This window comes from Notechis scutatus, chromosome 1, assembly GCF_049901735.1.
Source record: "Notechis scutatus isolate UNSWTSFEM ecotype Mainland chromosome 1, rNotScu1.2, whole genome shotgun sequence".
Lineage (NCBI taxonomy): Eukaryota > Metazoa > Chordata > Lepidosauria > Squamata > Elapidae > Notechis > Notechis scutatus.
The window spans coordinates 28,483,829-28,502,822 of NC_142009.1; the positions used below are offsets into that span (position 1 = coordinate 28,483,829).

Below are 18,994 nucleotides of genomic sequence, written 5' to 3' on the forward strand. Positions count from 1 at the left end.
TTGGTCTATAGAATATAATGGAGAGGTGTAGTATGAATCAGAAATGGCACAAGGAGAAGTATGAGAGATCACCTGCCAAAGAACAATGTGCATTCAACTTCTTAATGAAAAAAAAAAATCAAGGGAAATGTGTCATCAATGTTCGTTGTTGATACATAGACATTTAGACAGACAGATATTTAAATGCCTATTTTGTTATTTGAACATCAGAAAGACCTTAAGACTGAGAGAAACTTATTCATGGTGCCAAAGTACATGTGGTATCATGCACATGGTTTAGTTGTGGTATAGGACCATAAAAATTATTACAAATTTGAAGGTAGGTGGGGATATTCTTTCTGTTGGTTTCCTTTGGACATTGGTTTCTGGATCTTTGGTCTGACCCCAGAACTATTGCTACGGTTTTAAAAAGCCAACAGAGGCACTTGTTCTTATGGAAAAGATTGACATACATGATCTCCAGCTTTTTGTGTTTTGTCCAAAAGAGCTGAAATTAAGCAGACCAGCTTCTTCTATTACTCCTCCTCCTCCTTCTTCAACGTCTCCTTCTTCCCCTTCCCTTTCTTCTTGCCCTTCTTCTTCTTCCTCCTCCTCCTCCTCTTCTTCTTCCCCTTCCCTTTTTAAAATTGGGATCACCCTCTTCTTTCAGAGTGGAGAGCGGGTTAGTGTTGCTGTAAAAACCTGCAAGAAAGATTGCACTGCTGAGAACAAGGAGAAGTTCATGAGTGAAGCAAGTACGTAGACTCCCTCTTTCTGTGAACATGTGAATTAAAATGCCATTTCCTCCCACATCTGGTGCGGTGCCACAACAGCAGTGACTGAATGGTGCAATGGCAGTAGTTGTGGGAAGAGGCAGCTTCTCTGGATGTGATTTCTTCCCATTTTCTCAGGGTGAGCTTTTAGAGTTGCCATATTTAAACATTTTGCTCTCTTTCCCATGCGGTCTCCAAATTAAATGTCTGAGTGAGGAATGGATTTATCTTACCTTCAGTGCACTTGCCTGTTAAAGCGACAAACAGTGTGCACCAAACCTGCAATTCTACAGCTTGCAAAAAAAGCAGAGGAGGAGGCGGCAGCACAACAATTACAAGAGAAAACAAAGCAGTTATACAAAAGATTCCCAAGTCCAGAGGAGGGGGAAGATACAAGAAAGAGATTCAGAGTTATTCCTTAATTATGCTAGGTATAAGTTGTACTGGACAGCTACTTTGACAGGTTTTCAAGATTCTGTTACAACACCTAGTAATAAGGACCTTTCCAGAAATCCAGCAGTTCTTGTTTCCTGAACTTGCCAAGCTTTGCTGGGTTTGCTTCCTTTTGTAATTGTCATGTTCCATCCTCTGCTTTCCTAAGGTCCGTTCCATAGCACCAAATGAAGCACTGTAGAAGAGTTATATTTTCAAGTAAATGCTTAACTGGACAAGCGCCCTTGACTTTTAAATAAGTGAAAATAGGCTTTTCAAACTAAATAAGAGAATAATATTACCGGGCATCATAAAAATGCTATTAATTCGATTGATTTGATTATAGTAACTTCAACAAATAGAAGGAAAGGGAAGAAGCTTGGCAATGATTGTTAATGTGAAACGAAGGATTTTAAAATGATTTTTAATTGGATAGAAGGGAGGAGAGCAATAATCATGCTGTGGAGGCAAACTGATGCTAAAATATCTCTAAAAATAAGATATGTTCTCGGAGGATCTCTGAAATCAGGGCTGAAAATGAAAATTCGCCATGTATCAGGATTAACCCCAATGTACCTACAGTGCTCATGAAAAAGATGGACCATCCCCACATTGTGAAACTTATTGGCATCACGGAGGAGGAGCCAACATGGATTGTTATGGAACTCTATCCTTATGGAGAGGTGAGCTGATGGGAAGCAATGGGAAGTTGAATCTAAAAAAATAAATAAATAAGGAAGCAAAGAAGCAAGAAAATGGAAGTAACCTCTTGAGTCTGAGCTTCCTTGGAAAGAAAGTTTTAGAAATAGATTCCTATCCAGATTCTTCATCTTCCCTTCGCAGCTGGGACACTACCTCGAGCAGAACAAGGCCAACCTGAAGGTGCAGACCCTTATCCTGTATACCTTGCAAATTTGCAAAGCCATGGCTTACCTGGAGGCTTTCAACTGTGTGCACAGGTACAAGGGCTTTTTATTTTAATGTAAAATAATAGATAGCATGTAAAGATATGTAGGGTTCGAATCCCTAGCACCGCGTAACAGAGTGAGCTCCCATTACTTATCCCAGCTTCTGCCAACCTAGCAGTTCAAAAGCATGTAAAAATGCAAGTAGAAAAATAGGGACCACTTTGGTGGGGAGGTAACAGCATTCCATGCGCCTTCAGTGTTTAGTCATGCCAGACACATAACCACAGAGACATCTTCAGACAGCGCTGGCTCTTTGGCTTTATAATGGAGATGAGCACCGCCCCCTAGAGCCGGAAATGAATAACACGTATGTGCGAGGGGAACCTTTACCTTTAAAGATATATACACACTCAGACAGAGTTTTCTCTGCACATATTCTTGCACCAACTCACTACATCCAGAGCTAAATGGAATCCGGCCTCCTCAATGATGTAACTTCTAGGCCAGAATGGGCAACTTTTTTCCACTGTCTTTCTGTGGTGCCTAAGGATTGGTGAGGAAGGAACTGCAATTCTGGAATTCTTGTTGGAGAAAGAAATTTAGTGGCAGAAGAGGTGGCATAAGCCATGCAGTCTTAAGATAACCATTTCAATTTTTTTAATTCCCCCACAAACTGGGAAAAAAATAGCGCAGTTACTTGGTTTCATCAGGTATTCCAAAGGATTTGGTGAATAACTTAAGTTCCTAGAAGGTTTAAGAAATCTGGTTTGCCACCTCTATTTTACTCCAGACTCTTAAAACACAAAAAAGGTCTCAAAAACTCCATCTTATTCATTCTATGAGGACTATGAGCACTACAAATAAGCTGTTGGAGTCTCATGTGGTTCACAAGCAATAGGTTGCCCATCATTACTCTTTGCAATCACCAAGAAGAGATTCTCAGCCCTTGTACAATGTACAAGGACATGGCAGTTGGCTTTTGGTGCTGAAAATGTCTGAGGAACATATGGAATGTCTGAGAATTGGTCTTTGGAGGAAGAGATATGCTCCTTAATTGTTCTCCATTGCAATTGAAATGCAATGCTATGTGCCAGATGGAGCAGAAGCATATTGCAAGAGGAGCCAGAATATCACACATTGCAGTCTATTCTGACCTTTTACAAAAGAGCTTCAAGTTTATCTCATGTGGCATCACCAGAAAGTGCTGAAAATTGAGGTTCTCAGGCAGCTCAAAGTCATTTTTAAAAGTCTAATAAATTAGCATTATAGCCAAATCAATGCTGAAAGATTGGATCCAATCCAATCTTTTCACAATGTTTGTTTTGTAAGATGCAGGGGTAAATTAGAGATAGTAATTGAAGAATGCCCAAGCAAATGCAAAAAGTTAATCTCAAAATTTATAAGGAGCGGTGAATCGGTAGGAGACTTCTCCATTGGGAGAAGTGATAGGATCATGTTCAATAGTTGATAGGATACTTTTGAGGCATGTTTTTAGCTCAGTGTTGGACCTCATGGTCCCTATAGTAGTTCCCTCCAAACACCATTCTTCACATATGCACAGCAGTTGTGATGGCAGTCGGGGTGAAACAAGGGAAGAATCATTTGCTGTTAATTCCTCCTGCCTTTTCACTGGTCTCCTAATTATGAGATAACCATTGAGCACCGACATACTGAAATACCAAGCCTATCACTTTTATGGTTCTATGTTACACAGTGGTGCAAAAAATGAAACTATGACCAGATCACTGACTTAGAATCTCTTGAACTCATGTTTTTGCTCATATTTCCTGCTACACGTGTATTTTGTTCTGCAGCTGTTCAGATCTTCGAAGAAAAGAATAACTAGCTCACTTTATTACCTGCAGGGACATTGCAGTCCGTAATGTGCTGGTGGCTTTGCCGGAGTGTGTCAAACTAGGAGATTTTGGTCTTTCCAGATACATTGAGGATGACGAGTATTACAAAGGTATGGAAAGGAGCTGGGAAGAACCCAAACTTTGAGGGTAAACTTCATATATATATTGTATGTATGTATGTATGTATGTATGTATGTATATATGTATATCTTTTATTGCATATGCTCCATTTGCTTCTTGGTAGAATATATAGAAGAATTCAAGTGTCTCTTTCTTCTACATCTCCATTGGCCAAGCTCTTAGATAGCTGAGATGAAAAAAAGTATGGAAGTATCTCTTATGCTGGTCTATGATCATCATAAAGATTTTATTAGGATCTTGAGGAGTTATTGCCAGTCAGAAGAGACAATGTTGCCCAGGACAACAGGCAATCCCAAAATCCTTTGGAGGCTCTGCAGAATTAGTCCAAATTTAATTTTTAATGAGATAAAGTAGAAAATTGTTAAATGCATAAGAAGTGATTATATTAGTATAAAAAAAATTACTCTACTATCCAGCGTTATCTCTTCATTGCTACTGGCCTGACACTGAAAGGATAAACATAACTCTTTTCTCCACAAACATTGTGGAGTTATCTATAAATATGTCATTGCTTTGACCCTGTAAGGCAGTTATACTCCAAACTACACCCAGGAAATTCCAATCTTTTGGGATTATTTGGAATGCTAATGAAAGGTTGTCTATGGAGGGTCTCATTCATCCAGGTGCTTTTGTTTTAAAAGCAATTGGAACTTCTGATTTTTGTTTAAGACAGTTTGCTTTTCATCCAAGAAGTTTCTTCAGTTTTAAGTAATTGATGGAGAATGGAAGAAATTTACCCTCTCTGCAATTAGCTACTCGTTAATACTCTGAGGGTTATTGAAACTACCTAGGAGCTCATTTGTATCCTTGGAGTCACCTTAATCAGAATGGAAATCAATGTGGGATTGTCCCAATGTCTTGGGACTACTGAAAGGGCTACATTGTAAACAGGAGATAAGTGGTGTTATACCCCTCCCTCTTTGTTGAAAGAAAGCTGTTCAATTTTAACATAAGTGGCCTGTTTGGTTCCTCTTTCAATCCTGTGTCTAGAATGTCCACAGGTGAACCTGTGAGAAATAGTGAGAACAATGAACCAGTGGGATGGCTTGCCTTCAGCAGTTGTGGGAAGTTTTCAAGAAGAGACTGGACAGCCACTTCCTTGAGCAGGGATTGGACCAGAAGGCCTCCAACTCTGTTATTCTGTTCTGAACCAACATATCAGGACAGAATTCAGCAGTCCATCTGCACCTGAAAGAAAAGGGCCACTCCTTTGAAGGAATGAAATTCCTTGCATGAGAAGTGAAATGTCTTTTAAAAAAATCAAAAAGTCCAGTTGCCTTTAAAATAAATGCACCTTTGGACTAATGAATGGTTATTTTCATGACCAGTAAGTAAGTGCTGTGGAGCATGGCCAGTCATAATTAGGCGGCGTTCCTTGCTTTGGCCATCCTGAGTGTTTTCACACAAATGGAAAAATCAGAGAATCAAACAACGTAAGGATCGGATGGAATCTTGAAAATGATCTAGTGCAGTCTCTGTTCAGGTTGGCCACTATAGCGTCCTCAGCAGGTTTTTATACATCTTCTGTTTAAACACCTCCATTGAAGGAAAGTTCATCATCTAAATCTGTTTGTTCCATTGTTATGGTTAGGAAATTCATCCATTCAATCATTTCTCACAAGTTTAGCTTCCAGACCTTTTGTTAGTCAGGTTGCTCTCCTCTGGACATGCTCCAGTTGGTCCAGTCCTTCCTAAAACGTGGTGCCCAGAACTGCATGCAATATATTGGGTACAATTAGATCCATGCAGAACAGAAAAAGGTAGTGAGTTCTTTTAAACATGATTTGTCTCTTAGTGCAATCTACACCTCTTTCTTTTATTATCCTTTTATTTATGTATTTATTTACAAGATTTATTTCTATATTTATTTACAAATAAATAATTATGCTTATTTACCTCTCAATTAATGACTCTTAAGGGGCTCAGAAAAACTCAGAAAACCATAGATAAAAACAGAAACATCCTTTCCCTCAGGCACCAGAACAAACAGCCTCTCCTTTTAACCTAATTCATGGGAGAAAAGCCAGGTCTTGTTGGTTCTCCAAAAAATTAAAGGGTCCTTCGCATCCTAATTGGGAAGCTATTCCATATTGATGACACCAAACCCCATGTTGCTGGATGATGCTCTCAGTGGCTTCATATAGATGTTAAATAGAAGAGGAGAGAGACCCAACCCAGAGGCACCCCACACAACAGGGACCTAGGGATGGGTGTCTCCTTCCTCAACAGCATTGACTGGAGTGATCATGGAGAAAAGAGGAGAGCCATCATAAAACAGGGTCACCCGGGTATTCCCAATTCCCTGGCCAGTCCAGCAAGATACCATGGCTGATGGTATCAAAAGCCACAGAAAGGGCTGAATGGATACCCCATCCCCTTCCCAAGCTCTCCAAAAGCCATTTAACGATGTTGTTTCAATAATATGGCTCAGCCTGAATCCTTACTGAAAAGGAACCACTTAAATTTTCTTTCTTTACTACCTGAAATGTCTAATTTGTTGTTTGTATTCTTGAAAAATCTAAGTTCTTTTTGTACTGTACTTTTTATAATTTTTTTCTGCAATACACCTTATTGGTGATTATGTCCATGTTCCATTTCATATATCTATCCCTTTCCTTCTTATGCAACTGAAAGTATCTGCGACAATTTCCTAAGCTGACATCTCCAATTTCTTTTCTTATAGGCATCATCGACAATTACATTTTCAGTATCTTATTTTTGAAATCTTCCTAACTCCCTCAAAAAGGAGTCTCCAAACAGCCCTGACCCATTTCTTCCTCCTTTAGAGGTCAGACAGAAATAAGTTGTCCTTTTGCAAGTGGTCCTTATAACCAATACAAAAAAAATTATCCATCCTTCTTATTAAGCTGGAAAGTGGCCATTTCTTTTCTTCCATCCATTTCATCTTTTCCGAGAGAGCAATGAGCTTGCACTCGTAGTATATAAAGTACCTGTTGTCTCCAGGATGGAAAACAAATTTGGCACATTCCTTGTAAATCACTGAGCAATTTTCCTCCTCTTCTGTGTTCCTATGTTGACCAAAGCATCAAACAAAATAAGTCTCCCACTTCATCTTCTCTGTCAAACTCTTGTCGCTGCCCCTATTCTTTCAGTCATTGGATTCTTGGGAGCTAGTTTCTTTATGTATTCCCAGAAGCTACCTGAGCTAGATCAACAGCAAACAATGGGCCATTCAAGCAGCAGCATTGTTCATGAAACAACAGCAGTCTGGAAAAAGGCAATAAGGCAGAGTCTGTTTCCCTCCCATTTTTCCTCTTCTTCCTCCTCCTTTCTTTTGTTTCTTCTCTCTGCTCAATTAAATTCTGGTGTCAAAGTGTTAGATGCCACCAAGATAGAGAGAAAACTATCTATATGTATCTGAGCCAAATTACATGCGAGTGGGAGAAGTTGGATAGCCCAACAATGACTATTGAATAGTGAAAGCCCACTCTGACACAGAAACTGGGAATAACAAGTGTTTGGAGCTGAAGAATCCTTGCATCTGGTCTTTTTCTGTCAATGCATCTTCTCCTCCTCACAATTCACTGGCAGTACACAGAAAGAGAAGCAGTAAAAAGCTTGGGCATAATGGCTCTTGTATAAGTGCATTGGAATATAACTTTCATGAAATATGTTTTAGGTTCAGCCCTCAACATTTCCACATAAAGATATGGGAGAAAGCAGGGTTGGAAATAATCCCCAAAGACACGTCCATAACCTGTTGATTAGATAAATGACAGCATCTGATTTGGAAGATGGAAGTTTTATACATTTATAAATTTGGATTTGGAGGTCACATCATTCACATTTCATTTGGCCCCTCCTTTGGCATCCTTTCTTTAATGATTCTATTCCACTATTTCTTCAACTGTAGTGTAATTCTTGCCCCATGGCAAATTGTCCCATGATGAGTTGGCCACAGCGGGATATCATAGAACCCTATCCACAGCTCAGAGCAATTTCTGTAATGCAGCCAATTTGGATGTATTCCAAATTCATTTAAACTTGTGTTGTAAGGCTTGGAAAATGAATGGCTTGCCTGCCTGAAAATTCTTTGTGATTCACAAAACTGAGAAAATATATCTAGCGATAAAGTTAATACATTTCACTCTAATTTCTTCTTCAGCATCAGTGACTCGCCTACCCATCAAGTGGATGGCTCCAGAGTCAATCAACTTTCGCCGTTTCACTTCTGCCAGTGATGTCTGGATGTTTGGTGAGTAGAAGTTTGGACAGGAACAGCCATGTCTACCTCCTTCAGATGAAGAACCTATCTGTACCTGCATGCTAACAAGAAATTATTTAATATGCCACTTCTTCAAGCTCTGTCACCTTTCCCAAACTTCTTTAAAAACAAGTGACATTGTTTAAACATCCAAGTCCACTCTCTAAATTGGTGGTTGAAAAATGGACTCTATCAGCAGACACTGCCAGTTTACCCCAAGCAACAAGCAATATATACAATCCAGTTTCTAAAACATCTCCTTTTGTCTCCAGCTGTTTGCATGTGGGAGATCCTTAGCTATGGCAAACAGCCTTTCTTCTGGTTGGAGAACAAAGATGTCATTGGCGTACTGGAGAAAGGAGACCGTCTCCCCAAGCCAGATGCCTGTCCACCTATCCTTTATGCTCTGATGACACGCTGTTGGGATTATGACCCCAATGACAGGCCCAAATTCAAAGAGTTGGTCTGTAGTTTAAGGTAAGTGATACTTCCAGCCTTGTCTTCCAAAAAATTGCATGAAAAAAGTAATGTTCTGCAACCTGAATCTATATATATATAAAAGCAAAATACCACTCACGCATCATCACAAAATCTCCAGAACCGTAAAGCCTACAAACTTGAAATTTGGCACATGTGTTCCTTTTGGCTTCTAGGTGCTTACTAAGAAAGGATTTTTCGAAATGATCATAAGAGCATTAGTATTTCGTATATATTATTATTAACACGCTCTGATGCTAAGGAGTTCTACTCCCCCTCCCCACCTGAACAGAAATCTGTTCAAAAGCAAAACACAAGCAGAGGAGTTTCAGTTTCACAGCAGCAACCACCTTTAGTACAGAACAGTAAAGCTAAGCCACACCAAGCTCCTTGCTGTCTCCTTCTTGCTCACACAGCAAATACTGTTTCAGTTTCCAAATAGCCCTCAACTCTCTCACACACTGACAAGACGCTACCCAGATGAATATCGATGGATGCTGATAGGCAGAGGCACAATTTTCCCCCCTTATTTTCCTCCCCCAAAACTAAGCCCGATCACATAATTTCGTAGAGAAACATGGATATCGAGCTAGTGTGTTATATAAGCAAATCTTCAGAATTTTTCTTATTGGGCAAAATGTATTCTGGTTTTACTTGTCAATAAGTTTCATATGCAAAGCCATTCACACAGTAACAAAAACTCCAATCAGCCAGTACTCCAAATAGTCGTGAAATTTCAATTCATTGAACCTTAAATGCTGCAGGGACATGAAGCAGGAGCACAATTATATTGGATTCAGTATCCCATCAGTCCCAGCTAGCATGGTTGATAGACACACAGAGAGAAAGGTGCTCTAAGCCCTTTGCATAAATGAGATGGTACAAACTTGTAAAATATTTACAAACCGCAGAGAGAAAGAAAGAAAAAAGCTCTACAGAGCACTATTATAGGCAGCAGATGGAGCTCATGGATAAGCTAAATGGTGCGTTTCCCTTTCCCTTCCATTTCAGTGACATTTACCAGATGGAGAAGGAGATAGCACGGGAACAAGAGAAGAATAATCGCCGCCGCCCCCCCAAAATTATGGAGCCTCCCTCTTTCCAAGAGCCTCCTCCAAAGGTGATAAATTTTTGCTGGAAATGTTCAGCAGATATGGATACTTTTTTTTAGCTTGGATGTGAAAAAAATGTGACCTTTTAGCACCCACCATTGGTTTTGGGAAGACTCCAAGGGTGGGATTCTACAGGTTCGCACCTATTCGCTAGAACTGGTTGTTAACATTCTAAGCTGTTCAGAGAACCGTTGTTAGAAGAAATTACTGGCCTAATCCTGTAAGGAAGGCAGGAAGGAAACATTCTGGTGTTTCTTACAGAAACTGCCTCTCCGTTAAGCCTTATTACATTCTTGGCAGGACTAGAGTTCCTGTCTCTGGAACTTCTCTGGAGTTGTTCCCCCCTTCTTTGCTGGTACTTTGCTTGTATGGAGTGACCATTCAAAGTTACAATGGCACTGAAAAAAGTAACTTATGACCCTTTTTCACACTTACAACTGTTGCAGCATCCCCACAATCACGAGAGACCAGGCGAGGAGATGCGTGCCTTGATGTGAGTGATGTTGAGTTGGCCACACCCAGCCAGTCACATTACCACCAAGCCATGCCCACCAATTAAGCCACGCCCACAGAACCGGTTGTTAAAAAATTTGAATCCCACCCCTGGAAGACTCGTGCAGGTTTTGCCATCAAAACAGGCATTTCCATCTTAAGTTCCTCACTTTAACATTATAAGCATCATTTTTGTGCTTCCTTGGGATTCACCCTTTTTAAAAAGAAAAGGTAATCTATATTTCACTCCTGAGCTGATCTTCAGGTTGTTGATTATCAGCCACAATCAGTTCAATGCAAAATGAATAAAAATCCATTCTGCTTAAAATGCCAATTCAATATTCACATTTGCAGAGAATATACCCCCAATTACATCGGTTACTAATCCACCACCAACTCTTGAGTTATGAATAATTTTATTTTCAGCTTCTGATCATCATGATCTGTCCCCCCAGGCAATATTTTTTAAATGTGTTCACTGTTGCTATATACTGCAGAATAATTGGAAAGGCAAAATAAAACTCATGACCGATAATAAAGTAAGTTATATTTTCTGTGTCATCCAGTAAAAATTGTGAACATTTCATAATTACTGACATTTGATTAGAAGGTGGAAGACAATAAAAGTGCTCTAATTTAGACATATGTGTGGTGGGTGGGAGGCTGTTTGGATAAAAGCTCCTGATTCTGACAGTCAGTAAGTCATTGCCCACATGTTATTATTCTCTCAAATATTTTCATGGTAATAAAGCAAGAGGAAAGAAACATTTGGACATTACAAAAGTTTAGGAATGAAAGCCAATAGTTCTGGATTCAATATATTATAAACCACATAAACATCATTGGAAGGTATATTTGAGCTGCATTATGATGAAAAACATTTATCAATGTCAATAGAAGACAGACAGTTAAAATTTCTGCAGGAATAAAAACCTAAACTCTGTTTCTTTTATTTCCTCTCCTTTTTTCTTTGACTGTCTGGGGTGGCCATTGTAATGAAATTATGTGATTATTCAATTAAATTATGTAACTAACACCTTAATTCTTAATTCAACATGCCTGTTTTAAAAAGACTTTTAAGCCTTCAGGTACGTTTTATTCCTGGCAACTGCATGGACTATTCCCTGTAGTTTTCTCAGCAAGATTTTGGAAGTGGTTTTCCATTGCCATCTTCCTAGGGCTAGGAGAATGTGACAGGCCAAGGTCACCCAGCTGGCTTTGTGTCTAAGGCAGACTAGAACTCACAAGCTTCTGGTTTCTAGCTTGATGCCTTAAGCACTACACAAACTGGCTTTCATTAAGAGCTTAGAACATAATTAATATTATTATTGGGAGTGGCCATTTTTGTTTCATGGATTTAATGGAGATATTGCATTAAGTGTTACCCTCCAGAAATTGTGGGTGTTCCATCATTGGATATTTCTTAGAAGCATCTTCTAGACAGTCACTTACCTGAAACGGTATAGGTTCTCCTGCTTGAGCAGGGGCTGGACTAGAAGACCTCCAAGGTCCCTTCCAGCTCATTCTATTCTATATATTTCTGCAGTGTGCATGGAACGTATGTTTGTGCATATTTACAAATATTTATAGATTTGCTATTTAAAAAGTTAAGACATTGAAAGAAGTAAATATAGCAATTATTTCCAGATATGTGAGTTTATCCTCCTCCATTAGCAGCCTTGCTATGTAGTTGTTTTTCTTATTCCTCTCAGCCCAGCAGACCAAAGTACAAGCCACCTCCTCAGACCAATTTACTGGCCCCCAAACTGCAGTTCCAGGTAAGATCCAAGAGGTTTCTGAATGCTAGTTTCAGTTCTTTCAGAACTAAAGCATCTCTTTTGCAGTTGGCTTTTTCTTGGCTTCATTTCTTCTGAGTTGTTGATAAGCACTACTTTCCTTCCTTCACTCCCATCCCCTGTTGGATATGCAGTAGCTGCTTGATGCTTCCCTCCAGAGGTGATTCTAGATGGATGGCATCCCCTACAACTTCTGATTAAGAAACACCTTCATTTATTCTGTCCCTTTTGCTTAAAGGTTTTGCTGAAGTGCAACTAGAGGAGGGAAAGCATATAAGAGAGAGAATTATGTGTAGGTCCTCTGTAACTTTGACAATGGGACAGGCAAGGTTTAAGGTTAGGCCCCTTTTTATATGTGTGATGCATGCTTATCAAAAGGGGTAGGGCTTTAATCACATGATCATAGCCACCATCTTAACTTTTTTCACGTTCCAGCATGAGAGCATCATTTCAAAATAAAAGCATGGTCTTGTAACTCCCTGCATTTCTAAACCAAGTAATCAATATGACCCTTCAGTCCTTGCGTATAAACTTTCAAAATCTTCACCTGCAATTACATCTCAGTTTTAATTTAATTTAAAAGTTCACCACATTGACTAATCTCACCACTTTATTGTATTGCATTTGGCTTGTTTACCTGACATTTACTTTTGAAAGAAGTGCTTGCATTTCTGCAAATATATCACTTTGCTCAAGGTGCACTTGTAAAAATCTAATCAGAATGTTGTATTGTTGTTATTATTTTTGTCCTGCATTGCAACTTATGAGATTGTTATGCAATTTTAAAGATAATTTATTCCATTCATATCCCCATTTCCATAATGACTGAGCATGCTCGGTCTTCATTAGCTTCCCCCCACCCTGCCGTTTATTTATTTGTGTGTTTATATTCAAAAGCACGCAAATGCAAGTAGATAAATAGGTACCACTTCTGTGATAAGGTAACAGTGGAAGTCAGACATGACCGCTAGAGTCAGACATGACTGGACAGGGGAAACTTATATAATTTGGTCTATTAATTTTGCCCATAGGGTTTTGGGGGGTTGTTTTGTTTTGTTTTTGTGAAGAGATTTCAAACGTGGACATCCTTCAACCTGCTGATATTCTTTGCTGATCTTTTGATGTTTTATTTTCACTATAGAAGAATGGCACATATTTTTCAAGACAATTGACAAAATGAACTACCCTGTATTTGGGGATCTCAATTTTAAACATTTAAAATGTCAATATGTGTGAAAATTTAAAATTGAGAGGATTTCTCAATTTTCACAATTGAGAGGAACTGATGGCAAATTAAAAATCCAGATGACTTCCCTTTTCTGCAATAAAATAAAGGCACCAGACCTGATCAGGATAATTTCTGCTACTTCTAAATGTGGATTCTAAAATCTGCTCTGAAAATCTTGTCTGGAAAAAATATCTAGTATTACTCGCTAAAATATGGAACAATGTCTTATATAAGTGTTTCTGGAGTACTTTCTCTGCTCAGTTTGTGTGCCTACTGCTTATGCTGTGTCTATTGTTTTGTGCCTGCTGCCTTTTCCTTCCACCTTTCCAGGTGCCCGAGGGTCTGTGTGCCAGCTCACCAACGCTCACCAGTCCCATCGAGTACCCATCACCTGTCAACTCTCTGCATACCCCACCTCTCAACAGACACAATGTCTTCAAGCGCCACAGCATGAGGGTAAGACAATGCCGGCCAGCTGGCCTGAGACTAAGCCTGAAAACAAATGCTAGATGGCGCCTTCAAGACTACAAAGAGGGTGGGAGGGAGACATTGGTGTAAGTGAGTGAGTGAGTGAGTGGAAAGTCTTGACTGACCTTGGTAGGTTGTTGTGGGACTACAAGAGTTGCAATCTCCCATACGCTATGTTTTATATTTCCTTCAATACATTTTCAAGAGAGTTCGCTTCAAGTTAGTAATTTTCAGCCTGATAAAATTGATGAGCAATGTCAGCACAGTAATGAAAAGTAACTGGAATAAAAGAAAAGATGGGGGGGGTTATTGATGAAATGAGAAGATATCTCCCAGTTATTCTATTTATTAGATTTATATCCTGTCTTTCACTCAGAAGCTGAAAGTGATATAGGTAGCAGCCTCCCTTCTATTTTTCCTCACAGCAACAATATTGTGAAGTAGGTAGGACTGAGAGTAACTAATTGAATTTCTGTGGCTGAAGATGGACCCATTCTGGGAGATTGGTCTCACCATTCTGACCAACACCTTAATTACCATCCAGAAGTGCTTGGATCTTGGCTCAGTGGGAGAAGGCAAGGTGTCACTTTAGAATCTCAGGCATACCTGATTCATTTATATTTAGATTTATATATTAGATTTCTGAAGACTACCCAACTTCAAAAAGACTTTCCTTAGCCCTCTTAGTCTTGAAGCTCCCCTTCTAACTGATCTACTTTACAGCGTTATTGTAAGCTAAGATCATCATACACTGCTAATGACGTGGGTTCTCTCGTTTTTTGAAGATAGGTCACATTACTTGAATTCAAGTTTTACTTCACATCACCACCAATGCTCTCAAAAATTAAATCTCAAGGCCAAATCAAATGAAATGTTTTATGGCTTAATTGGTGCACTTACAACTCCAATGGGAGCATTTCTTTCTATGAGGACATTTCAATTGAGACTGTTCTTCCTCCCAAAGCTGCCCAAAACAATTAATAAAATTTATAAGAATAACGTTCTTCAACAACAGCAATAAAACAATAATGATAAATAAATCATCAAAAAATGGACCCCATCTTCTATGAGTCCAATCTGACTTGATACTTCCTGTAGGGGAAACTATTAAAACGGCCTCCTATTGACCAGGAGGTTAATCTGACTGGAGGAGGATATTTGCTGATTATTTTATTTTTGGAACAAATCATGTGAAGGCTACTTACATGAAAGATTTTGCCTTCAAAAGCAGTGCCTAAGGAAGCAAATTAATGTGTTGCTTGGGTTCCTGATTGACTATTAGCTTTGCTCCCCTGTCCATCAGGTTCCACCATAGAGTGATTCAGAACTTTTACTCATGACTAAAATAAAATATTGTCCACCAGCCCTTAAGCCTGCAGAAAGCTTCAGTAGCATGAAAATTCCTTCTCCCATTAGTGGTCCCTAGCCTACCACAGTCACAATTGTGGTACATGATGTTGCTGTTACTTACAGTATACAGAGCATGTTGACAAGAGAAACTGAGGCATTCACCTGGCTTCCTTTTCCACACACATCACTAGTGAAGATGAAAAACATGTCCTGATCATTCATCTCAATATGGTGGGAGGCAACGAGTTTTGTCACATGATTAGATGAATGAATTTAAACATCTGTTCCTCTCCCCAAGTTCACCATGCAACCATTCTACCACTAACACTAATCAGCTACATAAAAAGGAAAACCATTAATGCCAGGAAAGCTAAGGGGAGCTTTAAGCTGTCTTTATGGATTAAAGGTGAAATCAAGCCAACATCATGAGGAATGACCCTAAATATTGTTCAATTTCAGACCCTGGTTTGCTGGTTTTCTCTGGAATCTAATCTCTTAAAACACTGTATTTTTCACATTTAATCCCCGAGGGTCAAGTTCTGAAGCTCTAAGACCTGACAACCTGTCCTTCCATTGAATTATTTTAACATGCACAACTCTACACCAACATTTTACCACAGATGTAGATGGACATAGACATTCTTGAATTTAAAAAATAATAATTGATCCTGAGATTGTGTTATGAACTGAATTTTGTGACTAAGGTGACAAAAACACAGCTTGAGTTTTCATATGCTCAACTTGAGTAGAATGAATCTCCATTTGCTGTTGGTGGGTTGTCAATTATCAAATTCCCAGATGTCATATGAAAGTTATCAGATGCATTGAGTGCCAGTATAGTGTAGAGGTTAAGTATTGGGTTTGGGCAGGGCAACACAAGTTTAAGTCCTACTTCACTAGAGATTTCTCTGATGAATTCTTCTCAGCCCAGTGTATTTCATAGGGTCATTGTTTGGCAGATCCTCTCCTATGTAAGCCCTCTTGAAAAAATGGCAAAATATATTCATACAGTCAATACATAAATAAGGTGCATGTAAGCTTTCCTCTAGCATTCAAACATTCAAGCACAGATATATGTGGGAGCCTGAGAACAGACTGTGTCATTATCATGCTTTCCTCACCAAGACATTCCTGTTGTTAAATAAAAAACTGCAAAACCCCCGCCTTTCTCTTAAACAGAGAACCCTATGAAGTGCTGTGAAATAGCTTTCCTGTTTCCTTTGTCACATTGACAAAAGTTTCAGTGTTTCTCCAAGTTCCTAATATATATTGCTAGGCAACAAGCAGCCTGGCTCACTGCATAAAGGATGACTAGATATGAGTTCAGGAGACTAGTTGGTTCCATTTTCATGCATATTGCTGGGTGATACCATTCATTCACCCAAGGTCTGGCTGAGGTTCTCTAGCAACAAATTGCCAGAATATTTAAAAAGAACTCTAATAACAACGGTGGGTGAGATGGACCAGAACCAGCCTTTGTGGGGTTGAAATATACAGTCGGAAGCAGGCCTACATCTTTACAGGCAGCAAATCAACAGATGTATGTGAGAAGCTATGCTGTGGAAGGAGCACATTATCTTGCTTTGTTTTATAGCTATTGTTGTCTTTTGTGCTACTCTTTTTACTGCTTATGCAAATGTTCTTGCCTAATTTGCTTACATGTCTTTTTTATCAATTAGTCCTGCCTAGCCTGCTTTCATTACCGTCCTATCTATTGAGGAAGGTTCTAGAATGTTCTATTACCTTAGAGCAGGGGTGTCAAACTCGTGTCATCATGGCATCATCACATGACCTATCATGACTTTTTTCCCCTTCGCTAAACCAGGCATCGGTGTGGCCAATGCATGGCGCATCCAGCCCATGACCCACAACTTTGACAGTCCAGCCTTAGATGGTTGATGGGAGGAATGGCTGTGCTTGAAATTTCTATTTCTTTGCCTGTAATGTTGACCCATATAATAATAAATCTTACTTAGCCAAGATTTTCCTTTGTTCAGGAAAGAAACAATAATAAAAACACATTAAACCAAAAAGAGTCCTGATGAGTGAATTCATGCTAATCAAGTACAACCTTTCCCCTTTTCCATCTCTACTCCTTCACTTACTTCTGAGCCGAAGCCATTCTGTGGCTCTTGGAGACTTTCCTAGAAAAAGTTTAAGGAATCCAAGAACCTTCAGCCCAGGTTTCCTTTAAGAAGTAAAGAACAAATGGGCTGTGTCCATAACAAGAAACGTGATACGAACAAACATAATTCGAGGAATTGTCCTCAGTGCATTTCAGATTTCTTTGTTGACCGAAATGGTTCACCAATTAAATAGATCCAGAGCTGCACGTTGGAACATTCTTCCTCTGCAAATGGAATGACAGACGCTTTTAATCTGCTTTACTGTTAGCAATTTCCGCTGACAAACATATTTAAAGTACATTGGAATTATTTATTGAAGTACTGTTGAAGCCAATTGGCTCTGCTATTTATTTTGCCAAAGGAAAGAGCTACAGAATGCTCATAAAAGGTTGTATTCAATTTTTGTTTTGGTATGGTTCCAGAATTTCTTTGGATTTTAGACTAATTAAACTTTCAATGTATCCTTTAAATACCCCCAACCCTTTTTTTGTTAAATTCCGAAAGTCATATCAATCTTAGCCATGTTATGGTCTCTGTAAAAGCTACTCAGCAAATTCTTCCTCCCTCTTCACATCAACATCAACAATGGCTATTTAGAACTGTAGGTTGTCCTTCATTCCTCTAAGGGCCCAAACCTCTGAAGTGAGATACCCTTAGGCTTCTCTCTGTCTCTCTCTGGGCTGCAAAAATGTTGATGACCACTAGATAGCAGCAAAGGGATAGAGAAAGATCTGTATCTCTGCTACCGTGTAGTGGTCATCAACATTTTTGCAGCACAAATACGGTAATCTGAATGATCTTTCTATCTCAGGTGACCGCTCCCTGAAATTCATATCAACATCATATCTCATCATCTTAACTTCTGGCTCACTTGTGTCCCAATCCCTGAGGTAATTTGTAACCAAGTAGAGATTTGGAATTGCTGTCTCAGGATAAAAGCCTCTCACTTTCCATTCTTTTCCTTCTTTTCTAAGGAGGAGGATTTCCTTAGGCCCAGTAGCCGGGAAGAAGCCCAGAAACTGTGGGAGATGGAACGGGCTAAAATGCGTCAGCTCCTCGATAAACAGCAGAAGCAGATGGTGGAGGACTATCAGTGGCTTCGGCAGGAGGAAAAAGCTTTGGTCAGTGAGTGAAGGAAGCAGAACAGAACCATTGAGATAATAAGATTTGTTACCTTTCAGCTTATTAATCTTATTAAATTCCAGGAAGGTTGTTTCACGTAACACGGTCCTTTTGTTGCTTCTGGTAGAAACCAAAGGGGATTGGGTGGGAGAGTTTATGCAATACTGAAAAACCAGCCCAAGGGCCCATATGGAGAAGCTCCATATAGCTAGTATGGAATTACTTAAGAGCATTTTCTTCCTTTTTGTAGATCAGCTTGCTAGGGGTTCCAAATAGCCAGGGTCGGTTTATTTAAACTGAGATTTAACATTTGTTTAAATGAGTTCTCTTGGTTGAAAGCTGGGCTTTGCCATTTTAAGTGCTCCAGGTTTCACCATGGATGGCGTGTTATTTCTTCATTCAGTGCATCACTCAAAATACTTGGTTTTTATTATTATTATTATTATTGATTTTGCCCCTCTTTCTATCACAGGACCCCATGGCTTCTGTGAAGAGCAATTCTAACCCCC

At 39.3% G+C, this 18,994-nt stretch overlaps 1 protein-coding gene across 10 annotated transcripts in view; it reads left to right on the forward strand.

Annotated features, from left to right (window-relative positions):
* Nucleotides 1-18,994, forward strand: part of PTK2B (protein tyrosine kinase 2 beta) — a 114,730-nt gene that overhangs the window by 86,920 nt on the left and 8,816 nt on the right. For 5 of the 10 annotated variants that reach the window (XM_087959882.1, XM_087959867.1, XM_087959889.1 and 2 more), the window contains exons 16-26: nucleotides 650-734; nucleotides 1,767-1,867; nucleotides 2,028-2,143; nucleotides 3,958-4,058; nucleotides 8,216-8,305; nucleotides 8,587-8,791; nucleotides 9,803-9,911; nucleotides 12,108-12,173; nucleotides 13,750-13,875; nucleotides 18,338-18,484; nucleotides 18,958-18,994. The exon at nucleotides 18,958-18,994 is cut by the window's right edge and continues 2 nt beyond it. In XM_087959882.1, coding sequence (XP_087816008.1) covers nucleotides 650-734; nucleotides 1,767-1,867; nucleotides 2,028-2,143; nucleotides 3,958-4,058; nucleotides 8,216-8,305; nucleotides 8,587-8,791; nucleotides 9,803-9,911; nucleotides 12,108-12,173; nucleotides 13,750-13,875; nucleotides 18,338-18,484; nucleotides 18,958-18,994 — 1,183 coding nt within the window. The remainder of the gene's footprint in view (nucleotides 1-649; nucleotides 735-1,766; nucleotides 1,868-2,027; nucleotides 2,144-3,957; nucleotides 4,059-8,215; nucleotides 8,306-8,586; nucleotides 8,792-9,802; nucleotides 9,912-12,107; nucleotides 12,174-13,749; nucleotides 13,876-18,337; nucleotides 18,485-18,957) is intronic. The other 5 variants (XM_087959898.1, XM_087959895.1, XM_087959908.1 and 2 more) reach the window with 3 other exon arrangements.